Below are 26778 nucleotides of genomic sequence, written 5' to 3' on the forward strand. Positions count from 1 at the left end.
GTAATGCTTATGAAACTGCTCTCATTCTTTTTGCCAGTACAGTGAGCATTTATTTTTAACGTGTGAATATTTATGAGACACTTTCTCTTTGCTCCATTTGTCTTGTCTGCATGGCAGGCTTGTTTCGAGTTTTGTGTACTCAGTTATCTGTGAAGCATGTTGGAGGTGTAAATCCACAGATCTATGGGACCATGAAGTGTAAAGTTTTGATGAAATTCCAGTGCTGCTGTATTCTATGTGAATACTTTTCTCACATACGAAATATGGAAATTAGAATGTACGATATGTATGTCAGGGGTGCATTTCATGGAAGTCTTATCAGAGACTTTTTGCTCGTGAGACACACTGATGAGAAACTTCATGAAATAGATTTTACTTCTCTTTGAAAGTCTCCCGTACATTGTAGCTAATATGAGCAACTTCATGGCCATTCTGAGATTTGTGTAAATACATGCTCTTTTTGTGATGAATTCATGAAACGGACCCCAGGATATAGAGAAGTGAGAGAAAAAAGCACTTCATGAACTCAAGAAAACAACATACTGCATACAATACCCACTCAAAGTTTATTCATGTGTGTGTATACAAAATGTAGGTACATGTATTGTGGGTGCTTTGGAGAGATCTGTACAGTGGACTCCAGTTATAACGGACTCCTAGGGACTGGCAGTTTTCTTTCATTGTATGGAAATTTTGTTATAACCAAACAAATAAACAATAAAAAAAAACAAAAAACATAGGTTCGATAGTTTTGCGTCCTGGGTTTTTATTTTGATGTAACCTAAATTTTTTCTTTAAACGGGAGTGCACTGTACAAGTGAAACTTTTTATCATTTATGAAAGAATGAAGTCTCAGCTGGAATGATGATACTTGTATTTTATTTATACATCAAATCTAGAGAATTCACGTGACATGCACCCTGCTTCCCCTGTATTGTCATCGCCATCCTTCTGGACTTGAATATAATTATTAAAGCATTAATTTGTCAGTGACACTTGTTTCACAAAACAAGTTTGAAACATATTTTTGGGCGTGACTTTCATGCTTGATTATTATGATGTGAGGATGTATACTGTGGCTACAAGATGATTTGTGATGTGTCTAATATTGATGTTTATTGATGTTTTCAAACCCTGTGTATAATAGATAAAAGGTTTCAGACTTTTTTAAAAGATCATTCATAAGGAAACAAATAGAAAGACCTTCAAAGGCAATGATTGCTCAGTTATGTTTGTGTTTTCTAAAGCTTGGATCGATTCGGGGCGGGGGGCTTGAAAAGTATTAAAGCTGAAACGGAATAGCAAAGTGGCATGTTCAATCAAAGATATCCTTTCTTTCAAAATATCTCTCTCTCAGCTCTCTTATTTCAACTGCTTAAGGATAAACTTGGAGCAGGATATATATCGGTCTACGTACCATATATTAATGTAGAGGATCACAAGAGAATTGTTCATTCCTCACAGATTCACCAGTCTTTCAATGACAATAGGGAGACATGTAACATTGCATTTCATTTTATTTCATTTACAATCATTCAAATAAAACAATTACAGTGTGATGATATTTATTCAATCACCAGTCACCACTGTGTTGATTATTAAGTTTAGTTTTGCAAGATATCATTTTCTCAAGTAATTCATATTGTTTAACAGCCTAAGCCTTGTATTAAAACATATTGAATTCAATACAGAAGTGACCACTCTCGTATTGCATATTACACGTGTACATAATGTACTCTGTACAGTGAACTACACGTATTTTCGTGTGGCCTGCACCTCTGCCAAAGGGGGCCAATGTACAATGTATGTAGTAATTGTATACTGATGTGTGAGAGAAATAGGAAGAGAAGGGGGGGGGGGGGGGTGAGGTCGCCGCTCATCATTGCAAAAAATGACACGAGAAATCGGGGAATGAATTTGGTATGGGAATTTGACACCGAGTATTAAAATACTATCAATGTATTTCCAGCATGAATTGCATTTGTGTAAGTTTTTTTTTTTTTTTTTTTTTTCGTTTGGACTTGATTCTATTCTAGGACAGTCCTCAAGGCATTTTGGGTACAATCATTTGTTCATTGGATTGACAATATGGGAGTTGAATGAGAATTTGCAATTTTTTCTCCATTTTCAACAAACAAACCACAAAACAAAACAAAAACAAATATTTATGTTTCGCGAAACTGTTCAGCACAATCCCGTGCACTGAGGGGTCATGATTGAACTGCGTGCTTTGTTAGTCTCCTTTTATTTCCTGTTGAGACCCGAAACTTGTGATGAAAAATATCTCTTCTGGCACATATCGTTGAAAATTTCAGGCATTTCAGATACAAGTTGTACTTCATTCATAGAGTGAATGCATGCAGCTTACTCGTAATATGCACTTTCTGCGTTGTCATTCAAGTATAATACTACGTGGATGTGTTACACCTGTGAATTATTGTTTTAGCCTTTCACTATGTAGTGAGTGTGTACTGTACTTTGGATTGGTCCAGATACGGTACAAAAGTTAGGGAAGTAGTCCAATGAATACCAGGACTAGGACTTTCGTACAATTATAGGTCGAGTGTTAAAATCACAAATCATAGCACTTTCTCCAATATCTGGTACTAAGTCTCCCTTTTCTACCATTCTATATGGGCTGGCATTCTCTTGAATTATTAATTACGCAACATTCAGTATGCCACACAAACATAATTATGCAGAGGAGAAGGAAAGAGCACTTGCAATAAGACAAAACAAGCAAATTAATACAAACACAAAACACAATGTGAAGCGCCGTACCGTACCATAATTTCAACATGCTCGTTATTTATACAGTGTACGCTTTATAATAGATTTGATGATATAACTTTGGCAGCTTTTAAATACAGTTATTGGACATAATTACATTAAAAAAAAAAAACAAAAAAAAAAACGGTAATTGATGCAATTTTTTTTTTTTAACACAGCCATGAGTAGTTGTGAAATCGAAACAATAGACATACACCGACGCTTCATATTCGGGCACAAACAGTACAGAATTGTTTACCGTACAGGGACCGCGGAACATGTGTCAGAGTTGGGGGGGGGGGGGGGGAGGGGGGGGGGGGGTTGCGAAGGGAGGGGTTAAGCGTCAATGCCCCCCCCCCCACACACACACACACACACACCCGAAACCTTTAGAAAATCATGGATGTTGTGATATTTTTCTCCATTTCTCCATTTTTTAATCTTCCTTTTTTTATTTTTTATTTTTTATTTTTTTACGAGCCAGCAGCGATTACGTCATTGACACTGGCGCCATTTTAGTCTTGTATACAGTCAATTTCATCACAGAATGATGCATAATGCAGACGAAGTCCGTTGGTCAGAGTTTCTCTTCCTACCGAATACTAGCAAACTATCCACTCCTCCTTGCTGCACTCTCTGCGTCACTTGAGCTGTATCTTTCACTGGTTCCAGCGAAGTGTTGTCCTTCATGGATATTCCGGAGTCTTTGCTCGCTGGAGTGTGATAACCGTCTTCACTCTTGCCGATGCTGTTTCTGGATTCTGAGTCCGATTCTGAGTCCGATTCTGACTCAGATCCGAATTGGGATCCCGATCCGCTATCCGACGACGAGTCACTACCAGAGGTATAGTTCGAGCGACTGCCGTTCTCGCTGCTCACGTCTTCGCCATCTGATGAGTCGCTACCCGAATCGCTTCCGGTATCCGAGTAAACGGAAGAACCGGTAAACGTGTCACTGTCGTAGTCGGTATAAGAATCGTCCGAACCGGATCCGGATCTGGAAGAGGAGCTGGAGCCCGATTCTGAGTCTGACGAATAGGAGCTTCCAGAGGAAGAACTGTACGACGAGGACGGCCTAGGGAGTGTTGACAGAAAGGGGTAGATAGAAAACAGGTTAAGAATGTTAACATGAAAACCCATGCTATTCCACACAGACTTCAGTAGGACCCTTATAAACAGCAGAATTAGACAGGTTGCCAGAAGTTTAATCAAACCATGCATATTAGATAAGATTAGAAATTTATGGGATTCTAAAGCTCCGGCAACCACATCGGTCTTGTGACATCAAAACTACCCGCACAGATTCTGCAAATTCAATAGGAAAAAAATTTCCCATTGAACTGCATCCAACATACTCGACATATTCCTCGCATCATCTATGGGCTAATGATAATGATGATTATAAAAGGTAGTGATCATTGTCTTAGTTATAACAACGATAAACTGTAACAAGAAGACAAAAAAAAAAGAAAAGAAAATGAAGCTAAAAATTTAAGGAATCGTATAGTTTTGTTTGAAATGTGGCTTCAGGATTGTTTTTCGTGAGATAATGAAAAACCTCTTATGGAAATGGAATGTGAAAAGCATACTATTAGATAGGAGGAATGTAAAGTTCATCGTGATGAAAATTGATTTCGAAATGGCTGAGATAACCAAAAACACATAAGAGGTTCTAATAAAAGATGGTACCCCACCCACCCTTAATTAGGATCACTTTGTTTTCCCTTTTCCCTTCTTTATATCTCGGGCTTTTTAAAACCGATTTTCATCAAAATAAACTTTGAATTACTCTTAACACTATTATGCTTCATAAGTGTTCTTTTTTTTTCTTTTTTTTTTTTTTTTTTTTTTTTTTTTTTTTTTACTTCCCAAAATCCGAGTCCCCCATCTCAATCAAAACTATACCTTCCCTTTATTGCCAATCATGGTAAAGCTTCCACAATGATGGTTATATAAATGTATAAATAATGGCCATTGATGACCTTAATGACTTCATGTCTTTGTGTCTCTGCGTGTCTTGGGATACATTTGGATTCATTGGAACGGTCTTTTACGCGCTTCCATAATACGACATGTCATTGTAGAGATTATTTTTTCCTCTTCTTTGAAACGAGTTTGGATGGAGTGGGTGGAGTTTGGGACGGACCGTTTCCAGACAAGTTTTTGCTTTAGTGACTGTTACATTCTTAGGTTATCGTCCGTCTATTCGTCACCAAAAGATTAGGACAAACATACGGGTCTATAGGTGCATCCGTATATATGAATGTTTATATTTTCATTGAAACCTTAATGACACAAGAGCCCGCCCAATACAAGTGAGGGTCATCGGACTATGAAAGCATCATCACTTTATGGTTTTCCGCCCATCCTTTGTCTCGTATGATAGAAAAAAAAATCATTGTTTTCCATTCTCTTTCATTCTTGTACGAAGAAAAAGGAATACTGAGCATTTTACTAGAGAGATTTGCTGAGGACAAGAACAAGATGTGAAGATGTTTATATTTCATCGAAGTCTTATTTGTCAGTTCTATTCATGTACGCGTCAGACTGAATACACCATACCTTGGTGGTTTTCCTTTCACCCTTTCTCTTGTACTGTGTTATTATCTGTTTTCTCCTGTCTTGTTTGCATACCCGATGGCTTTGGTATAGGATGCTTACAAATCCAACAAAAACAATAATGAAAAAAAAAAAAAAACCCAGCATAAATCGTGCAAAGCCTTACTGGTAAATTCAGTTAATTTGTTACAATCAAAATATTGATGATTCTTATGGGATTATTAAGTGACACGCATCTTTTTCTGTTGGCAATTTAGTGCGAATTGATAATTCCAAAAGTTTTCTAGTTCATAATTATAGGATCGAGCGTCTCTATAAAGTAGCACAGACAACATATGGTAGACTTGGATAGAATAGGTTGAGGGTCAATCCGCGCACCTTTTATTGAACCTAACTTTTGACGGCTTTTTGTGAAGACGAACGGTTTCGCATTATAATTGGGGAGTGTTTTGGTGCTGAATTTGTTCGTTTGTTTGTTGCTTTTATTTTTGGACGAATTTCGCAAAGTCCTCTAAAGGTAGATAAAACGAAAAAAAAATCCATTGATATTTTTCATTTTTTTGTTTTTGTATGATTTGCAATGTGCAATTGTGTCTATGGGACGACTGATTTTTTTTTTCTCGCTTCTCCCTCCTTAGTTTCGAAGAGAGAGAGAGAGAGAGAATATAGGGAGAGACAGAATTAAAGGGAGATCATGTTTTACGTTGTTTGTTTGAGACGAACATTGAGATACATAATCATCCTAAAGACATTCTTAGTATGACATACATATACAGGGACGAACAACGAAGGATAACCAGGGTTTCCTGGAGTGGGTGAAGGTGAGAGGTGACGCGCCCGCTACCCACTCAAAACACCAAAAATCATAACCATTATAAGGACCTATCAATGTAAACATACACTGTCCCGGTCCGTGAAAAGCACAAAGAGTTCACCGAACTACATGTATACCGCGTCTACTCCTACATCTTATACCACCATCCTTTCTTGAGTACAGTGACACCTGGGTGATACTACTCCTCCCCGGCGACCTTGGCTGGGGATAGCGTGAATTTGTGATAACTCGATCGATTCTTTCTGAGACTGGTCCTATTCATCACTACCCGTCATGGTTCTAAGTATGTCACAGTATGTTTGTCTTCTTCGCCTTCTTCTTTGTTTGCTTCCCCCCCCCCCCCCATCTTTTGTCTCGGCCACTCTCGTACTGAGTATTCGTTCCTTCTAATGCAAAGTGAAGCAATAAAGCTTCATTATCCCAACAAACTGATTCGTGAGATACAACCGCAGCTAAGGAGTAATCAAGTACATCTATCATAGTCTCTCCAAGTTGTGCAGGTGAACTGTGACACAAAACGAATTTGCCCACCTGCTGCATTGTGCGCTTCTTCGCTGGAAACGATATGATTCCCATTTCATTTCGTTTTGTTTTGCTATCCTAACAACAGAATTAAATACATCCGAATGCAATATTAATCTCTTTCTCAAATAAGAGTAATGGAAAAAGATCACGTTCTTCATATTCATGAAATGGCAAACATATACAGAAATTCATACTGTGTAGTTTGGTGTTTTCACGCATTAGGATGCATGGTGCCGTTATGGTAACGTGCGATGAACCCGGATGAAAATACAACTATCAAGGCAACATCAACAAACTCTTGCAGCTTCCCGAATATTGTCACGGTGGATGAAATCATTGTCAATTCATATCACGTTACGCATTTGATTTCTCTCAACAACGATGTTGAAGCACTCGAGATCGTAATTCTCTCCTAATACTTGTGACCTAAACGAAATTGCTCATCTGAGGTCGGCCAGAAAACGTCTTAACGTCTGCTTAGTAAAGAAAGAGTACACTTTGCATGTCGAACCCTGGTAACGCTGGGAATAGATTTTTTTTTTCAAGCAGTGGCTGTTTGCAATTTGTGGAAATGATACTGTGGTGTAAGTCAGTATCCATACACTCTGAACTCAATGTTTAACGAGTACAAGGTATAGTCTATCGCTAATTAAGCTCCTGTCAAGACGTGCATTCTGTCTTTTGCTAGCCTTTGTACGTATGTTTGCATGTAATAATTATACCTGGTACAGTGCACTCCCGTTATACCGGACACGGTTATTTTTGTTTTCATTGTTTATTTGTTCGGTTATAACGTCATTTCTATATACCGAAAAAAATTGCCAGTCCCGAGGACTTCGTTATAACGGGAGTTCACTGCATTTGATATTCCTGTCTGTTTTTTTCCCCATCTACTCTCTGTTTTCTTTTTTCTCTTGATATTACGTACTGTACGCTTTTTCCCTTTTCTTTTTTATATCTTTGCTTTGTCTCACCGATAGTCGGGTAGAGATGAAACGATAGCCGATCTGCACAAAATTTACTTTACTTGATATACAATATCTAATCCTAAAGTTTCCAATATTGAGAAAGAGAGAGAGAGAAAAAAACAAACTAAAAAGACAAGATGAAAGTAGAATCATATTCCCTCTTAAACACAGAAGGAAAAAGGAGATGCAGAAATAAAGTACACAGGAGGGGACTTGTGGAGGACATTCTCCTAACCTATTACTAAGGGTTGTTTTGTAAGTAGTTCTAGTTTTCTTTGTTTTTGTTTTGTTTTTTAGTATATGTGTTTAATTGTACAAAAACGCAACCCTTGTTAGGTGGAGAACAGAAAAACTAAGAAAAACAACCAAAAAAAAAATAAAATAAAGAGAATCTCACCTGCTCTCAGCAGTCAGACATCTGTCTTCTGTTTTGCTGTCACTGGAGCACCTTCGACTTCGAGTCACATTGTGTCCATGGCAACCCTGGAGTTGGTCGTTATCAACATCCTTTTCCGATTCATCGACATGCTGGGTTTTCTCCTCAGTGCTTCCCGGCTTGAGCTCGTCTTGACATTGTTCTTGTGTTTGTTCGACATCGTTCTGGATGTCGTGGATATTGCCGTTGTCATGGCAACCCTGGAATTGGTCATTATCTACATCCTTTTCCGATGCGCCGACATACTTGTCTTTATCCTCAGTGCACCCCGACTTGAGCTTGTCTTGACATTGTTCTTGTGTTTGTCCGACATCGTTCTGGATGTCGTTGACATTGCCGTTCAGGTCGCTGCCGTTCTCTTCGACGTCCGCTCGGACGCTCGTCCGAGAGGAACCCACCCCCAAAAACGATATGCGGGGAGAAGGGCTGACAGGCGAATTTTCGACATCGACCATGCTGTATTTCATAGTGTTCTATGATCAGTGATGATAGTCTTTTGAGGTGATATCGGCGAGTTTAAGACATAATCCAGTTCACAAATCAACGTTTAGTTTCCTTAGTTAAAGCATTATAGCATTATGTTGTTTCTAGTCCTTTAATAACTATCCCCAGTAGGTACCAGAAGCAGACTAATGACTTTCCAGACGTAGGGTGCGCAACGATGACTTTTCTTGTGCAAAGATGGATACTGTAAAGCTCAACATAGACGATTTACATTTTTATAAACTGTCTTCGCTGAACATCCCTTTATCTTCGCTGATGTGATGCTGGTTCGAACGTGGTCACTAGATCTTTAGTTCGCTCAAAAAATGTTTTGTTAGCTCGGCCATAGTACAGCGTCTTGCCTAAGCTTGATAAAAACTGCTTTTATTTTGTCTTTATCGCGACACTGAACCTAAAAGCTTGACCAAAACAAACCGAAGAAAGAATACGCATACCGTATGATATGTATGAAAGAATCTTAATCCGGAAAATTACTCTCGTGTGTTTTCACCGCAGTTAGTTAGTTGTTGACTTGCAATTGCTATTCCGAGGTATTTGAAACTGGCTCTGGTTTCTATGCAACACAAGATGCCGTGATACACTTTCACAAGCTGGTACTCCTCAAATGAGCATGGAATAGATGGTGTTGTTGTGTTTTCTCGGCGCACTTAGAGAGGAGAGTAGATTCTCAAATGATCGACGATTTGGCATGAACACTAAAGGGGACAAACAAGAACTTGTGCTCTTATTCAGTTCTTCGGAGAATTTCTGATTATCCTAATGCATCTGACTTTGACTGATGGGTTGACTAATTTGCGAGTAATGACGTGTAAGTGCAGGCGAAAGCTGCTCGCCTTTGGTCCTTTGAAATAACGTTTCTGTCAAAAGCACCAGTGACACAAAGGACGCAGAACGGTGCAGTCATCTTTTCTCTCTCTGCTCGGGAAACGATCTTGTTTTTAAAGAGACATGCGTCTTTTGGTCACTTCTGGTGTCGTCAATTCGTCTCCAGTCCTTAATGGGCCACAGTCATTGTGTCACGATACCGTGGTCAGATTGTGCGCGATAACTTTTGGTGTCGAATGAGGATGAATAGCGATAGGGGTCATACAACCTTATAACTTGATATATTTTCTGCTCTCTGTCCTTCCCTATTTAATGCATGTGGAAGTCCTTGATACTATGGGGTTATTGCCTGTAGCACGTCCTTCCACATGAATGCCACAGACAGACCAGAAGACCAGCCTCCTTCAAGGAAGAAGATGACAACATCGATGGTATTGTGAAGGATAATAATGTGATCATGTCACAGACTTGAGGTGTTTCATGTACGTGTACTTCACACAAGCAATGCGTTTCGCGGAACCGATCAACACTGTCAACTGTAGAATTGTTTGAAGAACTTCAGAACCGTGAGGCAAACTATAGGGTTCCAATCGTGATGTATGCTTAAGACAACTCGGAAAATAAAATCACAGGAGACATGTTTTCCACACGTGCACAACCTGAATGCAAGATAACGACGACGAGATATCAAAATAAAAAATCACATTCACACACACTCACCCATGCATGTGTGCGTATGCGGCTGTGTAAAACAAGGCAGAGGTGTAAGAAAGGGCAAATCCAGACTTTTTACGGACATGATCTGGACTCACAGTTGTGAAACTCATCGGCGGCCGAAGTCGACTTGTGACTGACTCGTATGTGACAGAAAATAGTAAGTCGGTGGTAAATATACTTCTAGTGATTACCCGGAGAAATGCACCGATGCGCACAAGACATTACGAAACACACACATGACGCAGGTGCGGTCATTATTCTCAGCATGTCTCGCTCCAGCGACTGTTCGCAGGTGGGTACCACGAACACTCCATTGTCTTCACCCCCGAAGCTAGCCGTACGGAACATGACCGTGGTCAGTCTCCCCGTCTCCCTTACAAATGGCTGATACGCTCCACTGCCTTTCTTGAAACGCTTGTGTAGAAGGCTGCTTGATTGACGCCAGTAGCGAAGGCTCATCGCAGTTTATTAGACAAAAACAGGAGATAATCATGGGATTAACAATTAGCACCCAACTGCATTGTGCAGTTTAAGCCAAGAATAGTCTAGAGTTCAGAGGGATTAGCTTTGTTTTTGGCTCCTAATAATAGTTTAATCCAAAAATGGCACTAGGTATTAATGATTAGCTTTGTTTTCGGCTGCTAAGAATAGAGCTAATCCAGAAAAAGGCATCAGCTTTTAATGATTCTTTACGGCCTACTGGAAACGGACTCACGTCACGGTGCTCAAAGGGATTTTGCTTTCATGAGACATAACGGAATATGTAGTGCATGTCTTCAATGCCTTCACAAACAGTTTGCACTAAAGACTGACTCCTGGGACGTCATAGGGTAATGCTGGACCAGTTAAAAGTTTGTCTAAAACAAAGGGTAATCATGTAGGGCTCTGGTTCTTTTAGCTCTTCAGAGACTCAAAGAAAGAGAGGGAGAGCACACACGTTGCTCTGATTAGGGAGGTGAGTTTTCTACTCATCTCCCTGCACTGATGGAGTCCCCTATTATATAGCCAACCGACTTGTAGCCGGTTGTAATGATCAGGGACCGGTTTCATAAAACTTGTCATCAGTGACAAGTTGTCATAGATGTTACAAACTACTGAAATCCTTGCATTTGATTGGGTGAGAGCAAATTTGTCATAGACATGTGGCAGTTGGGCCCCAGGTTTCTTTACATTTAACTCAAATTATGATATAAATGTTCACGAACCGAACTATCACAACGAAAAATCAAACGAGAAGCAGTAACAGTATACTAAAACTGAATATTCATAATAGTATTATGAAAATAGTTGTGTAAGCTTGGGTGTATTGAACAAGTTTCCAGTATTATAGAGGCCAATCACTGAGGAGTGAAAAAGCGGGAAAATGTTGACGTGAAGTGTAGATTTTATAATAAGCCTACATGATAGGCAGGGTGCATGGGTGTCAATATTATTGAAGTTTCGCGGACACCAGCTGGTTTGAGTATAATATTCTCCAGCTATTGGATAGAGATTGGATTATGACGTGAGGGAGATGTATCCTGACCAGCTGATGGTGTATTTTGTGTATTCTAAAGGACATGGTGTTTTATTTGTGATGGAGACGATGCATGTGCAGTGGAATCCATTCCTGCCTCGAGACCACCCATTATTACAAAGCCGTATGTTACAGATCTTCTACTCTCAGGAAACAAAATGAGCAGCTGTTTTCTGCAGTCTTTCTAGCATTCAGTGGTGTACTGGAAGTGTACGGATTATATTATGGACACACACACTCACACAGATAATGAATGAAGAGTTTTTTCGCAAAAACCGATAAGTTCATTTTTGAAGATTTTGTAGTACGGTCTCTGTCATAAAGTACAAAATAATACCTTTTCAATGATATATTGGTCACTACTATAAAGGTACATTTTTGAAGTTATGGTCAAAAGAAGCAAAAATTTTTTTATTATTCTGTTATTTTTCTTGACCTTTACTCGCAAATATCTCCATTTGGCAAATATAGACTTATTGGTTTTGGCGAACAAACTCTTCACATGTATACATATACACACAGACACACAGACACACAAACACACACAGACACACACACACACACACACATATATATATATATATATATATATATATATATATATATATATATATATAATGCCTATGTATGGTATATATATATATATATATATAATATATCATTATATATGTATTATCCGTATTATGTATTTAACATCGTCCTTTCTTAAAAAGCGTGGCGTCATTTTGTTATCAGTGTGTCATGTCCTTCCGCCACTCTGATTTGAAACAGAGTAAAGGAAAACAAAAAGCACGTTATCAATGCGGGGTCACGTTACTGTTACGTAATGGCGCCTAATACTATCACACCTCATAATCAAGCGTGTAAAGTAATAATAATAACAATGATAATGATAATAATGATAATGATAATAATAATGATAATGATAATAATAATAATTGCATTTATATGGCGCTTCATACTGGCGTTTCTAAGCGCATTGGTGTTATTCATACAAAAAGACTGGAAAACACAAGGACACAATAAGATTAACAAAACCAGCATATTAACAGTAACAAAAGAAGAAGAAAAAAATAGGCACTCTGTGAACATGGTGAAGGATTGAGTATGTGCATTTGTGTCCGAGTAGCTAGAAACGGTGAAACCCTCTCCGATTTAGATGATGTAATACCACTGTGGTAGCTGCACTCGGAATTAACAAATTGAGCACAGGAAAACAAGACGAAGCCTGACCGATATCTACTTTATTTCGAACCGATATCTTATCCTTACCTTCTAAGTTACAGTTTCCTTATTCTACAGTATTATTATAGTTTTCTAATAATACAGTAATGTGATATATGGAAGTGGCATATAACTACAAAACACCATTCATGATTCATTGAATACGGAGATTTTCAGATAGCATTACCAAACTGCCATTATCAAAATATTTCAAGAAATAACTCAACCACGCCGATTTCCGTCCTCCCTTCTTTCAGTGGTAGTTCTTTAGTTAGATGTTTCTGTAGAAAAATAAATTTTCTGTAGACGTTTCATACTTAAGTCTACTCTACTTACCAATATCTTATGTACTGTTTACCACTACTTAATACATTCACTTCCTTTTTTTTGCACTCTATAGTCATTTAAAGGAAAAGTTCATCTTAACTTACTGTAGATTGAGGGAATTCAGTAATATCAGTTAAACAGGAGTGAAAGTTTGAGGAAAGTTAGAAATCTTTTCTGTATAGTTGTACTCATGTGAAATCACATGCTGTTGAATAATAATCTTCTTATCCAGCGATGATGGCAGTATAACTTCAGAAATTACAAAGTGTACGTCTTTTCAAATTCTTACATGCCTAAAGGTTCATGTCAATCCACTGTTGGTTGCGTATTACATTGTACGTTGTGAAATATTTCGATAAATATGATAAAGGGAATTGGTACGAACACCTTCACCGATTTTCAAAAGAAAATAGAGAAAGACAATTTGTACTTATAGTAAAAAGTCCCTCAAAATTAATGATTTTCAATCTTTTGGACACATCTATAAAGACTCTGCACAAGTTGATTAGTCCGAGGATCATCACCAATAGGATTATGAAGCATAATGCTACTGACGTAGGCGAATCCAACCTGATGCCCCGGGTCTGCACAGCCCCATTGTCCGCCAGATCCGTGGTGCCCAAACATTGTCACTCCGTCCTACAAAAAGAAGGAGAATGTCATGTCACTTGACGTATTAAATCATAACTCGATCCTTCAAATATAGACATCAGAATCACGGGCATAAGTTCAGTTATGTAAAAAGAAGTGTGAAATTTATAAAGAGTAACAAATACCCTTTTATGGCAAAGGTATGTTCACGTTTGAAATAGCTATTTTGATGTTATTTTATCATTACTTGAACTCATCAAATAATAGCGAGGGTCTCAAAAACGAAAAATCATTTTGGACAGAATCATGAGAGGGTTATCAAAAAAAAGAAATAAGCTGAATAATACAAACATTAGCCAATCAAGTTGCGGAAAAATATGATCCCGTATTGTGTGGAATATGAGGTGTTTCGTTGAGGAATTGACTTGAAAAAGAAATCACTACTGTAAAACTGTGATAGCGTCATTGTGTTCAAATACAAAACCAGTTACAGTCAAACCACCTCCCTTGGTGGCCACCTATTTATTGCGGCCACCTTCAGTATAAGACCATTTAACCAATTCTTTGAAATAAAAGCCAACGACCCTGGCTACAGCGGTCATTTGCCTATAACGGCCACTTTTTCGTGTCCCTTGAGTGGCCGCTATAGACAGGTTTGACTTTATAAGTTATATGGTCATATCTTACGGCCTGATTGGCAACATACCACAAACTTATTAACTTTCATCATCCCGCGATTGAAGGAGATAGGGAGACCAAGGGTTCTGTCGACAGAAGGAGGCTCGAAATTCAGAAAATCGTCGATTCTCTCTTTCGACAGCAGAGTTCTGTTAGTAACTGGGTCTATGCCACCAGATGAAATTATTCCATAGAGCTGAAAACAGAAGAACATCACATTATTTGGTTTAAGGCCGGAAATGGACACCCACACATACACAAATACACACATAGGCGTAAATGTTTTTACGTTGTACTGGGTCATATTTTCCATCTTGTTTAAGTAATTGGTGGGGGCAAAATATATAGAGAAGCTTAAAATATGACAATGTCATGTTAGGTAGAAAATGGAGGACACATCAGACAATGGTGTTTAAATGAGACACAACGGCTAATCATATGCTACCTTTCATGATGGCGTATTTAGTTACTAGGAGATGCAAGCTATTACTTTTGACACATTAACGATTAACGATTATCCTCAAAATTACTTTGCTTTACATAATTACGTTGCTTTATGAAAAGAGTATATGGATGAAGAAATAATGATAATGATAATAATAATAATAATAATAACAATAATATATTGATAATAATTGTGAATGTACACTGCGCATTTTCTATATACTCAACTGCGTATACCATTATTATATCATGTTATCAAAAGAAAAGAAAAGAAAAAGAAAAAAGAAATAGATTGATTAACAAGTAACATGAATTAATTGTTAATGAAAATCTTACAAAATATTAATGATATTTTCTTGAAACTTTGATACAACTGTACACTCATCCATTTATCAGTGAATTGTCTTATAATCCATATATCAGAGGGATAATAGAACCAAAAATTATTGCTCTTTCTATTTACACACTTGATATTTTTTTTTTCGTTCCGCTTATACAGGAAAAAAAAAGGTATCCGACAATCCTCCGGCAAAAATTATTTTACCATCTCTCATGTTGTAAGCTATACTTCCTATGTGGCATCTTTACACCATGATATTAATCATATCCTATTCATTCTGAACACTTTAGCATATCAAGTGCAGATAGCATTACGTTTTCTACATTGCCGCCATTTTTTTTTTTTTTCATACGCACATTTGCAAGGCCAGCCGCAGACCCGATACCGTTGGCTGAAGGCAATTCGATGGCTCTGTACGCGGGATCGTTAAAGACTCGGAGCTGTGCAAAAGACAGAAACGTTTTCAATGCTCTCTTTTCGTTGTTATTGGGCTTTATTGGGGCCCTACCGTCAGGCAGTTTGCCCCGTCAGATACGTATCATTTTGACGTTTGTGAAGCAAAGTGGGTCATAAAACATATGTTAGCTGAAGTGGGAGATGCTATGACGAAAAAAAAAAAAAATTAAAGGGGAAATCAAGTTCAAAGATAAGCTAGTCTGAAAAGAAAGAGTAAAATAAAACGAGTTCAACTGTATAATTTTTATCGAAATCGGACGAAAAATAGGAAAGTTTTGACATTTCGAAGTTTATTTATTTATTCTTATTTATCTATTTATTCATTTATTTATTCATTCATTTTTATTTATTTATTTATTTATTTATTTATTAATTTTTATTTTTATTATTATTATTTTTTTTTTTTTTTGGGGGGGGGGGGGAAACAGTTCTTAAGCAATCTTTATGAACATGCAAATGGCAAAGTGAGCATGTCATCCCCTCACAACTTACGATATAGTTTGTACATAAAATTTTGAAGTTTCCAGTTTTTCATTCAAGCGCAATATGCCCGAGACTCAAATTCTCGTATCTCTAACTGATCACAGTTTTTCTTCATTGTTCTTTTTCACACGATCAATGGAAACTTATGAGGGTACGACATGGTTAGCTCACTCCTTTGTACAATGTATAGTCATATCCACTGTACAAAAACTGTTTTGCAGAAATTACCAAAACTTCAAAATGTCAACTGTCAAATGCTTTTAATGAAATGGTGTATAGAGAGTGTGTGTGAATGCATACATCGTGGCATGCCTAAACCTCTAGAGTTTATATTCCATGCAAATGCCTTTCTTCGTGTTTTTGAAGTTGAAGCTAAGAATATTCTCTTGTCGGCAGTTAAGCGCTATCAGTGATGATCATCATCTTAAATTAACCAAGCAACAAAAGAAAACATCGAAGGACGTATTAAAACACAATATGAATAGCAATACACTGCCCAGAAAAAGACGTATTTATGAACATGCAGAGTAGAGCAAATGAGAACTAAACATAACACAGAACAGACATCTCAACTAATAGTAACCCCCCCCCCCCCAAAAAAAAAACAACCCAAAAACAAACAAACCATTACAAATAGATGTCGATAAAACCTGGTTCATAAAGAATCTGACGGAAATGAGAAAATACTACTTATGTATAAATATATTTGTATAGAAAGAGAGATGGGCGGGGGGATGGGGTTGGGGACGTAAGTGGAACAAATATGGAGACTCAGGAGTGATGGAGTCAGCTGGTATAGGGCTTTTTGTATTGCGACATTCATGCATTCATGCATTCATGCATGCATGCATTCTTTCATTCATTCATTCATTCATTCATTCATTCATTCATTCATTCATTTTCATCTATTTCGTTCTCATAATATGACCAGATCTGTAACAATAGAGGGGGTCGGTGCGTGCTAATCCGCACTTCTGTCAAAATTGAGTTACATGCATTTTCATAATCCTTCTCTTCACTCTATCCTCCGTGAAAATATCATATTTGAATTCAACCAATAAGATGGCAAAAATGAATACATTCATGTTTTATTAATGTATAATGTATGGAGTTTCCAAACATTCAACATCGAATATCTCAAAATGACTATTGTGTGGGTTAGCATTATATTGCACCGACCCGTTACGATCTCACATCGAGTTTTCTGAAAAGAAACAAAAAATCTAGGGTGTGACCAAGGAGGTCCAAGAGATGGAGTAACAACAGTGTTATTCGCTTTGATCCCACGTTCGAAGCCGCCGCTCAAAAATATTTGAAACATGTGCCAAACAGGATCTGCCGCGTAGATACGAAGACAATCTATTGACTCGTGTCCATTTCAAAATCACCAGCCACTTTCAAAGGAAGCTATCTCTTTGTGATGGTAATTACTTTTCGCTATCCCTCCTATAAGAGGTAGGCGGTACAGACACGAGGATGCGCCAATAGAAATTGAGCGAAAAATGCTGAAATAAAGATGAAACTTGAAATTACTCGACTGAGCATATCCGGACACTAATGTGATATATCTATCAATAAAGAAGTATACTTGAAGATTATTCAATATTAGTTTCCTTAAATGGAAATTAGGCGGAAAAGTGATTAAACCAGCTTTCCAGGATGGTACAGGTTTAAACTTTTTCACGACGTCGTGATACAGCTGCTGTGATGTACACTTTTACGCAAATTTCTTGACGGAATTGACTTTTTGTTTTACATGCTTTATCATTAAGTGAAATTTCATTTCATTTAATAAATGAATAAGCAAAATATGGCCAACATTATGACAACGCTCGAAATTAATCCTCAGATTGCTCTGCATGACGGCGGCGTCGAACATCGATCATCAAAGGCACAAGTGCACTTGTGGAATTCTTTTGTACATCAATCTGACAACTGTTTGAATAATCACAGCCAGCGGGAAGTCCATGTATAAAGCCTCCTTGGTGTGACTAGAGCGGGGCAAAGAATGCTTTAATGTATACAACCTTCACATCCTCGACCTTTGCTACATTTTGCGTGTGTGTGTGTGGGGGGGGGGGGAGTGGATGTTCATGTATACGTACATCTGCAATTTCATTCACATTGTCCATCATTTCTAGTATGGCGTTAGTGACTATCATGTGTTTTACAGACTGTCTTCCATCCGAAGTCCGTAGACTCTCAAGGAGTAGCACCAATACCGGGCGATTGTCAACGAGAAGGCGGGCGACGCGGTGGTTGCTTTCCAATGGAAGACCGATGTGGAAATCTATGCCTGAAAGAAAGGATATTTAATCAGCATTAGCAAGAAATTGTGCATGTGTTCATGCGAGAGGGTGTGCTTGTGAGGGCATATTGATGTATTACAAAAAAACAACAACAACACATTGGAATTATGCACCTTCCCCTCGACTCAGCATAACTTGCATGTTTCTGTGAATGTGACTAACAAAAGACATGGTGAGGGAACACGCAAGTTATGTTGAGTCGAGGGGAAGGTGTATACCAATGTCTTTTGTTAAACATTTCAGCAAAGTAGCAATAATTGACAGATGAGGTCATTTGAGGAATATTTGTTTCGAAGGATTTTTTTTTTTTGTTTTGTTGGCGTTCCCAAGTAATCTGAAGAAAAATAGAAGAGAAATTCGTTAAAAATATGTTGAATGTTTCTAGATATACATTTCCCCGCGAAAGTGATGTTGAGGGTATCATAAAATCAACACAAATCAACATGCATTTGGATTTCAGGGGCCCTTTGATGTGTCTCGTGCGATCACTTTGTTTTCTTTCTCTTTTTACCACTGCCTACCGTTCCTAGCCCTCATTTTTAGGTTACAGTTCGTTATTCTGAATGTTCATCATTCCAAATGATCCTTAATCCGAAAATTTAAATAGGCTAGCTCGTCCGAAGGTTCGTAAGTAGGCACCTTCTTTTCATTTTCGGATTAACAAACCTCCAGAACAGCGAACCTATTTTCATTTTCTGGTAAAAATACTCAATCGGGGAATTACGACACTTATTTCATTATTTCAGATTCACAAACCTTCGGAATAACGATAACGAACTTTAATGATTTTCTTATTAACAAACTTTTTTTAAATTGTTTTCGGATTAATGATCATCTAAATACACATATTGAGATTGTGTTTCGGACAAACGGACCTTCGGAATAACGAACCTTCTTTCATTTTCCTATCAACGAACCTTCGGAATTAATATAAATCATTTCGTCCCTTTTCTGAATAAGGAATCAATTTGACTGTCTGAACGTACTATCAATTGACATTACCGAAAGGCTCTGCTATCTCCTCTTTGAAAAACTGTCCCAGAGTTCGATGTTGAGGGTCAACTCGCCGCAAAAGCTCATTGACTAGTGGTCCAAATGTGAAACCATGGTAACCATGGGTGTGACCATCATATTCCCATTGTGGCTCTGTCCTTGCCATTAGTTCACCCGCCTTTGCAACGTCTTGTAGCAACTCCAGGCTCAAACCAGGTGGTGCGGATACAAAAATCCCCGCCTTAGAAGGGTAAGTAAAACCACTGAAGTCATGTGTCAATCACAATAACATGCCATTTTATGAGAATAATTCACGTAAGAATGGATTTCATCGTTAGGATAGAATAGCACGACAATTACTATCTACACTGTAAAATTTATCATTTTTATCATTACACTTACATCATGAAGTCCAGTCTGCTTGTGTCCACGATGGCGCGTGTTGTACCATAGTCTCTTTTTTTCTCTTTTCTCCTTTTTTGTTCTTTTTTTCTTTTTTACTTTTTTTCTTTTTTCCCTTCTTAAGTTGATTTCATGTCAGTTGACATTGGTTTCTTTGATTTTGTGTATATATTTTCCGAGGGTCCCATACCCTACAAGCTTTGCTTTTTAGTGGGACCCTCCATTTCAATTCCAATTCTTATTAGCATATGTATATACCTTAGAAAATGAATTTATGTTGTTACTCGTGATCACATGTACGTTTCCTTTGAAATTGTTACAAATATGTTCTGTTAATACATTTTATATATAATTTTCCCTGTTTATTCAATAGAAATGAAAATAAAGTTGAAGTTATTTAGTGTTATTTTAAATTGCATATTCTTTTAAGTTTGTTTGCGAATGTGTGTTTCAAAAACAAATATAATGTACTCGTTTGCATATAATTTCACAGTACAATTTTAACTTACAAATTCAATTACCATCAGATTTGCATAAATCTGTCACTGTTCTTTCTATATAATTAACTCTTAATTAAACACCAACTTTTAAATGTTCCAGGAATTTCCCTTTTAGATTTTTGCCTTTAAGAGATGGTATAGTATTGGTTGACATGAGATTAGCTTTTAACTTTTTTTTTTTTTGCGAGATACTTAGAAACCAGGTATGAGATGTTGAAAAGCATACAATTTTATGAGGAATACAAACGTCATTTGAAGAAAGTGGGTTTTGAAGTGGCTGAGACATCCAAAAAAACAAAGTAAAACAAAGCGATCCTAATAAAAGGTGGGTCCTGGATTGCTTTTTTAAAAATATCTCAGCCATTTCAAAACCAATTTTCATCGAATAGATTTTGCATTCCTCTTAGAATGATACATTCTCATCATATTTCATGAGAGGTTTCTCATTATCTCAAAATTCTTCATAAAACAAAAAACAAAAAAAAAGAAAAAATATCAAGCCCCATCCCAACCAAAACTGTACAATCCCTCTAAGCAGACACTTCAGGTTTCAGTATGGAAGAGTTTAATAACCTTATGCTCCAACATGTCTTTGACGGTGACCTTCTCTTTGCCCTTCTGTGCGAATTCCGGCCAGTAGTGGGCGACTGGTTTGTTGTAGTCCAGCAAACCTCGATCTACGAGCATGGCAATGCACACTGACGCAACTCCTACATCGGGGGAAAGAATGGAACGATAGATACAATACGGGAAATAAGGCTAATCTCCTTTAGTTGTTAGGGGATATAGCCAGTGTTAAATGAAGGCAAATCGAAAACAATTTGCTTACCTAAAAAAAAAAAAAAAAAAAAAAAAGTGTGTGCGTGCTTGTGTGTGTGTGTGTGTGTGTGTGTGGGGGGGGGGGGGGTAGTGGGCTTGGAGGTACATGTATCCCAAAACCTGATAAAGTGACAACCCATGGGCACTGTATGAACTCCACCATTTTCCGGGTCCCGGCTCAAAGGAAAGAAGGGGCGGAAATGGGCAAGGGCTTTGTTTCTTGACCCCACGAGGTTCAGTAAGTTTTCCATCCTCTCCGTCCCTCCCTCGTCTTGATTTCTACAATGTCGAACATTCTGAAGCTCCACCCCTGACTAAAAGGAGATAAGGACCGGAGTGAGCTAACTGATACTGATAGTTATCAATGTGGGAATATGAATGGCTTTGCGTAAACGAAGTTCACCTTAATGTTGTGAATTCCTCCTCCGGTTACCCCTCCCATCTTCAGACTTTGAAAACATGCCAAGTTGATAAAAATGACCGTTCCATCTCAATGAGGAACCCCAAACTAGGTTATCAGAATACGAGTTTGGCACAGCACTATTTGTGTATAATGAAAGTACCTGTTTTTCTAGCTACGCAAGTAAGAACACACACAGCTGATCATTGATTGTGTCCTTTCATGTCTGTTTTTGTGCTAATAAATCTCACCGCAGTATATTTGCGACCAAGATTCTTCCCATTTCTGTATCAAGTTTCGAGACAGGTCTACCACAATCATCATGTATGACACTGTAACGTGTCCAATGATTTTAGATATATAAAAAAGACGGCATTCACCTTTCGTTGATGAGAAGAAAATGGAGATAGTGTCTTGCTGCCATTTCCGCTTGCTCTCATAATCTGCGAATCCACCCCAAATGTCGACGACTTTCTTCCCCCGATGATAGGCAGCAAATGCCGCTCCTCCAGTACGGGGATCTCGACCACTCTCAAAGTTCGCTCTGTATTGAATATTTAATTCATTCAAGATTATATTTGAATTAAAGATCAACTATACGGAATATGATCGACGTCTTTCTGTTTCTTACTCATTCACATGCCTACGTTTCAGTGTCTGCTTCCTTGAGCTTTTAACTATTTCTTCTAACTGCACATGGTGATCTTTTCTCCTTTCTCTTGGGTGTATAAAATTATAGCTTCTGAAGTCTAATACTTTATTGGAGTGTACTTTATAGGATCAGGATGAAAAGAGATGATTCAATCCGTTATTGTTCTTTGAAAGCTGTTAACTAATCTGACTTGAAATATTTATAGATCCAGATCGAGCATGCTGGTGCTTTCAAGAAGTAGGCAGATGATTATAAATTTAGTTGTTGTTTTTCTACATTTCTTTTCATGCTTAGAATTTACAATTGTATACAGCACTCTTCGTGACAGTAATTTCCAATAATAATTTGAACGGAACTCATTCTTTTTTTATTTCTTTGTCTAACAAAAATGTCCTGTGGTACACCCTGTGGTACCTGTCGATATCACACAATGTACTACACACAATCAATGTTACCACATGGTACTGTGTGGTACTGTACCCTGGGCTTGTAGGGTACTCCCTGTAGTATACTTGTCGGTACCACACAATGTACCACATGAATAATTATAATTATGTTACCACATGAACTGTGTGGTACTGTATTACAGGCTCGTATCGTACTCCCTTTGGTACTGGTCGGTACCACACAATGTACCACACAAATAAATGTTACCATAGGAACTGTGTGGTACAGTGTCACAGGCTCGTGCAGTACTCCTTGTGGTACTTCTCAGTACCATGCATGTACAACAAAAACATATTACAGCACAATCACTGATGTGTGGTACAGGACAGTACCACACAGGGCAGTACGACAGAACAATACCACAGGACAGCTACAGGAATTATCCTGTGGTATTTTGGGACGTACCACAGGACAGTACCACAGGAGAGTACCACAGGACATAACCACAGGACATTACCACAGGTCCAGTACCACAGGACAGCTAGTACAACAGGAATTGTCCTGTGGTATTTTGGGACGTAACACAGGACAGTAGGCCTACCACAGGACTACAGGAGAGTACCACAGGACATTACCACAGAGCAGTACCACAGGATCATTACCACAGGACAGTACCACAGGAACTGTCCTGTGGTATTTTGGGATAGTATCACTGATAGGAGAGTACTAGTACCAAAGGACATTACCACAGTACAGTACCACAGGACAGTACCATAGGAGAGTACCACAGGAAATTACCACAGGAACTGTCCTGTGGTATTTTGGGACAGTACCAAAAGACAGTACCACAGGACATTACCACAAGACATTACCACAGGAAAATACCACAGGCCATAACCACTGAACAGTACCACAGGTCCAGTACCACAGGACAATATAGGGGAACTGTCCTGTGTTATTTTTGGACATTAGGACTACAATTACCTCACTCAATTTACTACATTATCGATATTGTCCTGTGGTAGTCCGGTGGTATATGTCCCAAAATAACACAGGAAGATCCTATGGTACTGTTCCACACAGAAGTACCACACAGCAAATTAACTGCAGAATATTAAACAGTAATACCACATAGCAATACCACACAACATCACGAAGGAAAAACACATATACAACAGAAAGTACCCCAGAAAAATACCACAGGATATTCTTTTTTTTTTTTCTTAACATTTTATACCACATGACTATCATATCAGGAGAATATCACACAGCAGGACCACACAGGAGTACCACAGAGAACTATCTTAAGGCAGAACCGACTGAAAAAAAAACACCCAACATATTCCTCAATTAATCGATAGATGAGTTATGCTGTGAATTATAGCAATTGATTTTTCATTAACCTGTCGTATACTCCTACAGTCTTACCTACAGTCTACAGTCGTAGTGTAAGTGCTGAAAGCATGTGACGTTTCATATGGTACTACTGTGGTACTCCTGTGGTACAAATTTTTACGTACCGGTAACTCATGAATATTCAAAAAAGCAATTTATAGATTTTAGAACAAAACATGAAAGACTTTAAAAGTCAAAGTATTAATGATGGGACTTACTTTGAACTTTATTGAAGATTGTGTAATAATGTTATGTTATTCCCAACATCATAAATATTGTTATGAAAGTGTAATTTATCAAAGTATGATCTAGTTAGTACTAAAAAATGCTTAAATGCATTACGGATGTGTGGTAATGACCTGTACATGTACTGTCCTGTGGTAATGTCCCAAAATACTACAGAACAGTTCTTAGCTGTGGTACTGTTCTGTGGTACTGTTCCTGTACGTGGTACTGCCCTACGGTAGTGTCCTGTGATACTACCCTGTGGTACGCCCCAAAATACCACAGGACAGTTTCTGAGGTACTGTTCTGTGGTACTGGTCCTGTGGTACTGCCCTGTGGTAATGTCCTGTGGTACTGCCCTGTGGTACGCCCCAAAATACCACGGGACAATTCCAGTGGTTCGGTCCCGTGGTACCGTTATGTGGTACTGTCCTGTGGTCACTGTCCTGTGGTACTGTCCTGTAATACTTGTGGTAATTACCACTGGACTTTTTGTAAGGGAATTGAGAGATGGCAGTTTCCGTGCTTTAATTCCTGAGAAAGCACCTTTTGCAGATTTTGCTTCATTGTTTCACAGTGGAATAAAATAATCTGCCTTTGGTTTATGTTGACGGTCATATGAATTAAAAAAAAAATGCACATATAAACATGATCTCATTGAACTTGATGCTCATTTTGAACAGGAAGCAAAATGAATACACTTTCAACGACGACTCACCTGAAAGTCTCTAGAACGTCTTCGAATCCAGGAGCTACATAACCCTCTGTGATGACAGGTGGTGGAGTCTGAAAGAATCTTGGCAGGAACACCATCAAGATGGCTGTCACACCCATAAGTGCAGCATTCTTCATCAGTCCCATGATTGCAGTATTACTTGGCAGTTTTAACCTCACTCCAAGAATTGTGAGACAGTATATACGATCAAGACCAGAACGGAGTGTCAGGACCACCGCTGTATTATCGTCCGTTCAAAGAACAGGCTTTTTTGACTTCACCAGGTACAGTACTTGTCTAAAATATCTACCTGGCAGAATACACATACCGTGTACAGAAAGTAAATGGCCATATCGTGTTTTCTGCCAGTGGAGACATTATCTTTTAACACCGGTACCCGAATATCAGACCGCATGCACACTTCCGTGATTTTGAATGGATCAAGACCATACAATAGCTTCATGTCTAGACCGAACGCTTTTGTTAGTTTTGTGCTTGCGAAGCTCTCCTCACACAAGAGATAAGCGGTTACAGATTTCCAACACGTATTTCCCTATAGGAAACTATAGGCCCTATGTACTGAAATTTGTCACCAGCCCGTGTTAACTGCATCCAAAATCCCTTAGGTGGTGTCGACAAATTCCACAATCAGTACATAGGAAACTCTCGGCAAACTCTCTATAATTATACTGATCGTGGAATTTAACTTCCACGATCAGCCGAGTTGTCAAAGGCAAAGTTGTCCGGCCGTGGAATAATTTCACGAAAATGCCGTAAATACCCTCCCAATGATATTACCATGTAAAAACTGATAGAAAATCATATAAACTTCGCGAAAATTTGATCAAAATCGATGCTGTAACCGCTGAGGTACGCTAATTAATTCATATTAATTCATGTAATTCTGCTGCCATCTTGGATGATTTGTTTGTTGTACAAAAAAAAAAAATCTTACCTCCTCTAATGCATTTGCCCTGCAGTGGTGGTGGTAGTGGTGGTGGTGGTGGTGGTGGAGGGGGGGGGGGGGTACATAGTGTACACCGTATACATGTACATAGCAAAAAAAAAAAAAAAAAAAAAAAAAAATCTGCCCGGAGGGTGCCTTGGAACAGGACGAAGCTCCATCAGCAAAGTATGCACTTTGGACTTTACTCTGACTTAGAAAAGAATTAGTATTTGCTGCACCATGCGCATTCTTGTCGCTTGTTCTTTCTGTGATTTTTTTTTTTTCAGCAAAGAATATTTACAATGAATTGCACTGTCTGTGATTGTCATTAAAATTTACTATTACTATCATTAATGAGAATATACATATATGCGTGTGTCTGTGTCTGTGTGTCTGTGCGCGTGTGAGAGTGTGCCTTCTTGAAAAGTTAAAGTTAAATGTTTGGGCAGTAAGCTAGCTCAGTCAGCAGCTCGTCGATATGCCTCACGATCTAAGGGACGATTCCCGAGTCCCACTGAGCAATGTTGTGTGTAATCACACTGTCCCCTCTTGTAACAGGCAGAAAGCTCTGTCCCTCGTAAAAAGGACGTTACATGAAGGTCCCGTGTGTGAGAGAGTCGCAACTCATGCATGCATGGAATATCTCTTAATGTATTCATCGCAATCAAAGAGCAGGGTGTTTACTCGCCCGGCGGGTGAAGTGGCCCCGCCTTACACCCAACCGGACCCCATGGAAGACCAGCTATATAGTGCAACTTAATATGGGCTAGCTAGCCATCTTGTCAGATGTAAACTAAAAAACAAGACAACCCCCCCCCCCCACAACCAGCCAACAAAC

The 26778-nt window shown here is 38.4% G+C and overlaps 1 protein-coding gene across 1 annotated transcript; it reads right to left on the bottom strand.

Moving 5' to 3' along the window:
- Positions 1-13658: 13658 nt before the first annotated feature.
- Positions 13659-25140, bottom strand: LOC140239016 (beta-lactamase domain-containing protein 2-like). Its single transcript, XM_072318914.1, has 8 exons — positions 24998-25140; positions 22001-22164; positions 20975-21111; positions 19509-19740; positions 18303-18493; positions 15615-15698; positions 14503-14670; positions 13659-13844 (listed from the first exon to the last, which is right to left on the bottom strand). The coding sequence occupies exons 1-8, from the start codon at positions 25138-25140 to the stop codon at positions 13659-13661; spliced, it is 1305 nt and encodes a 434-aa protein (XP_072175015.1).
- Positions 25141-26778: the final 1638 nt, after the last annotated feature.

The sequence above is a fragment of the Diadema setosum genome, chromosome 15 (assembly GCF_964275005.1).
Source record: "Diadema setosum chromosome 15, eeDiaSeto1, whole genome shotgun sequence".
Lineage (NCBI taxonomy): Eukaryota > Metazoa > Echinodermata > Echinoidea > Diadematoida > Diadematidae > Diadema > Diadema setosum.

Coding starts and splice junctions, on each gene's coding strand:
- LOC140239016 (XM_072318914.1), bottom strand. CDS start 25,140: ATGGGACTGATGAAGAATGCTGCACTTATGGGTGTGACAGCCATCTTG. Junction 22,165..24,997: donor GACGTTCTAGAGACTTTCAG/GTGAGTCGTCGT, acceptor TATTCAATACAG/AGCGAACTTTGAGAGTGGTC. Junction 15,699..18,302: donor ATGTGAATGAAATTGCAGAT/GTACGTATACAT, acceptor TCTTTTGCACAG/CTCCGAGTCTTTAACGATCC.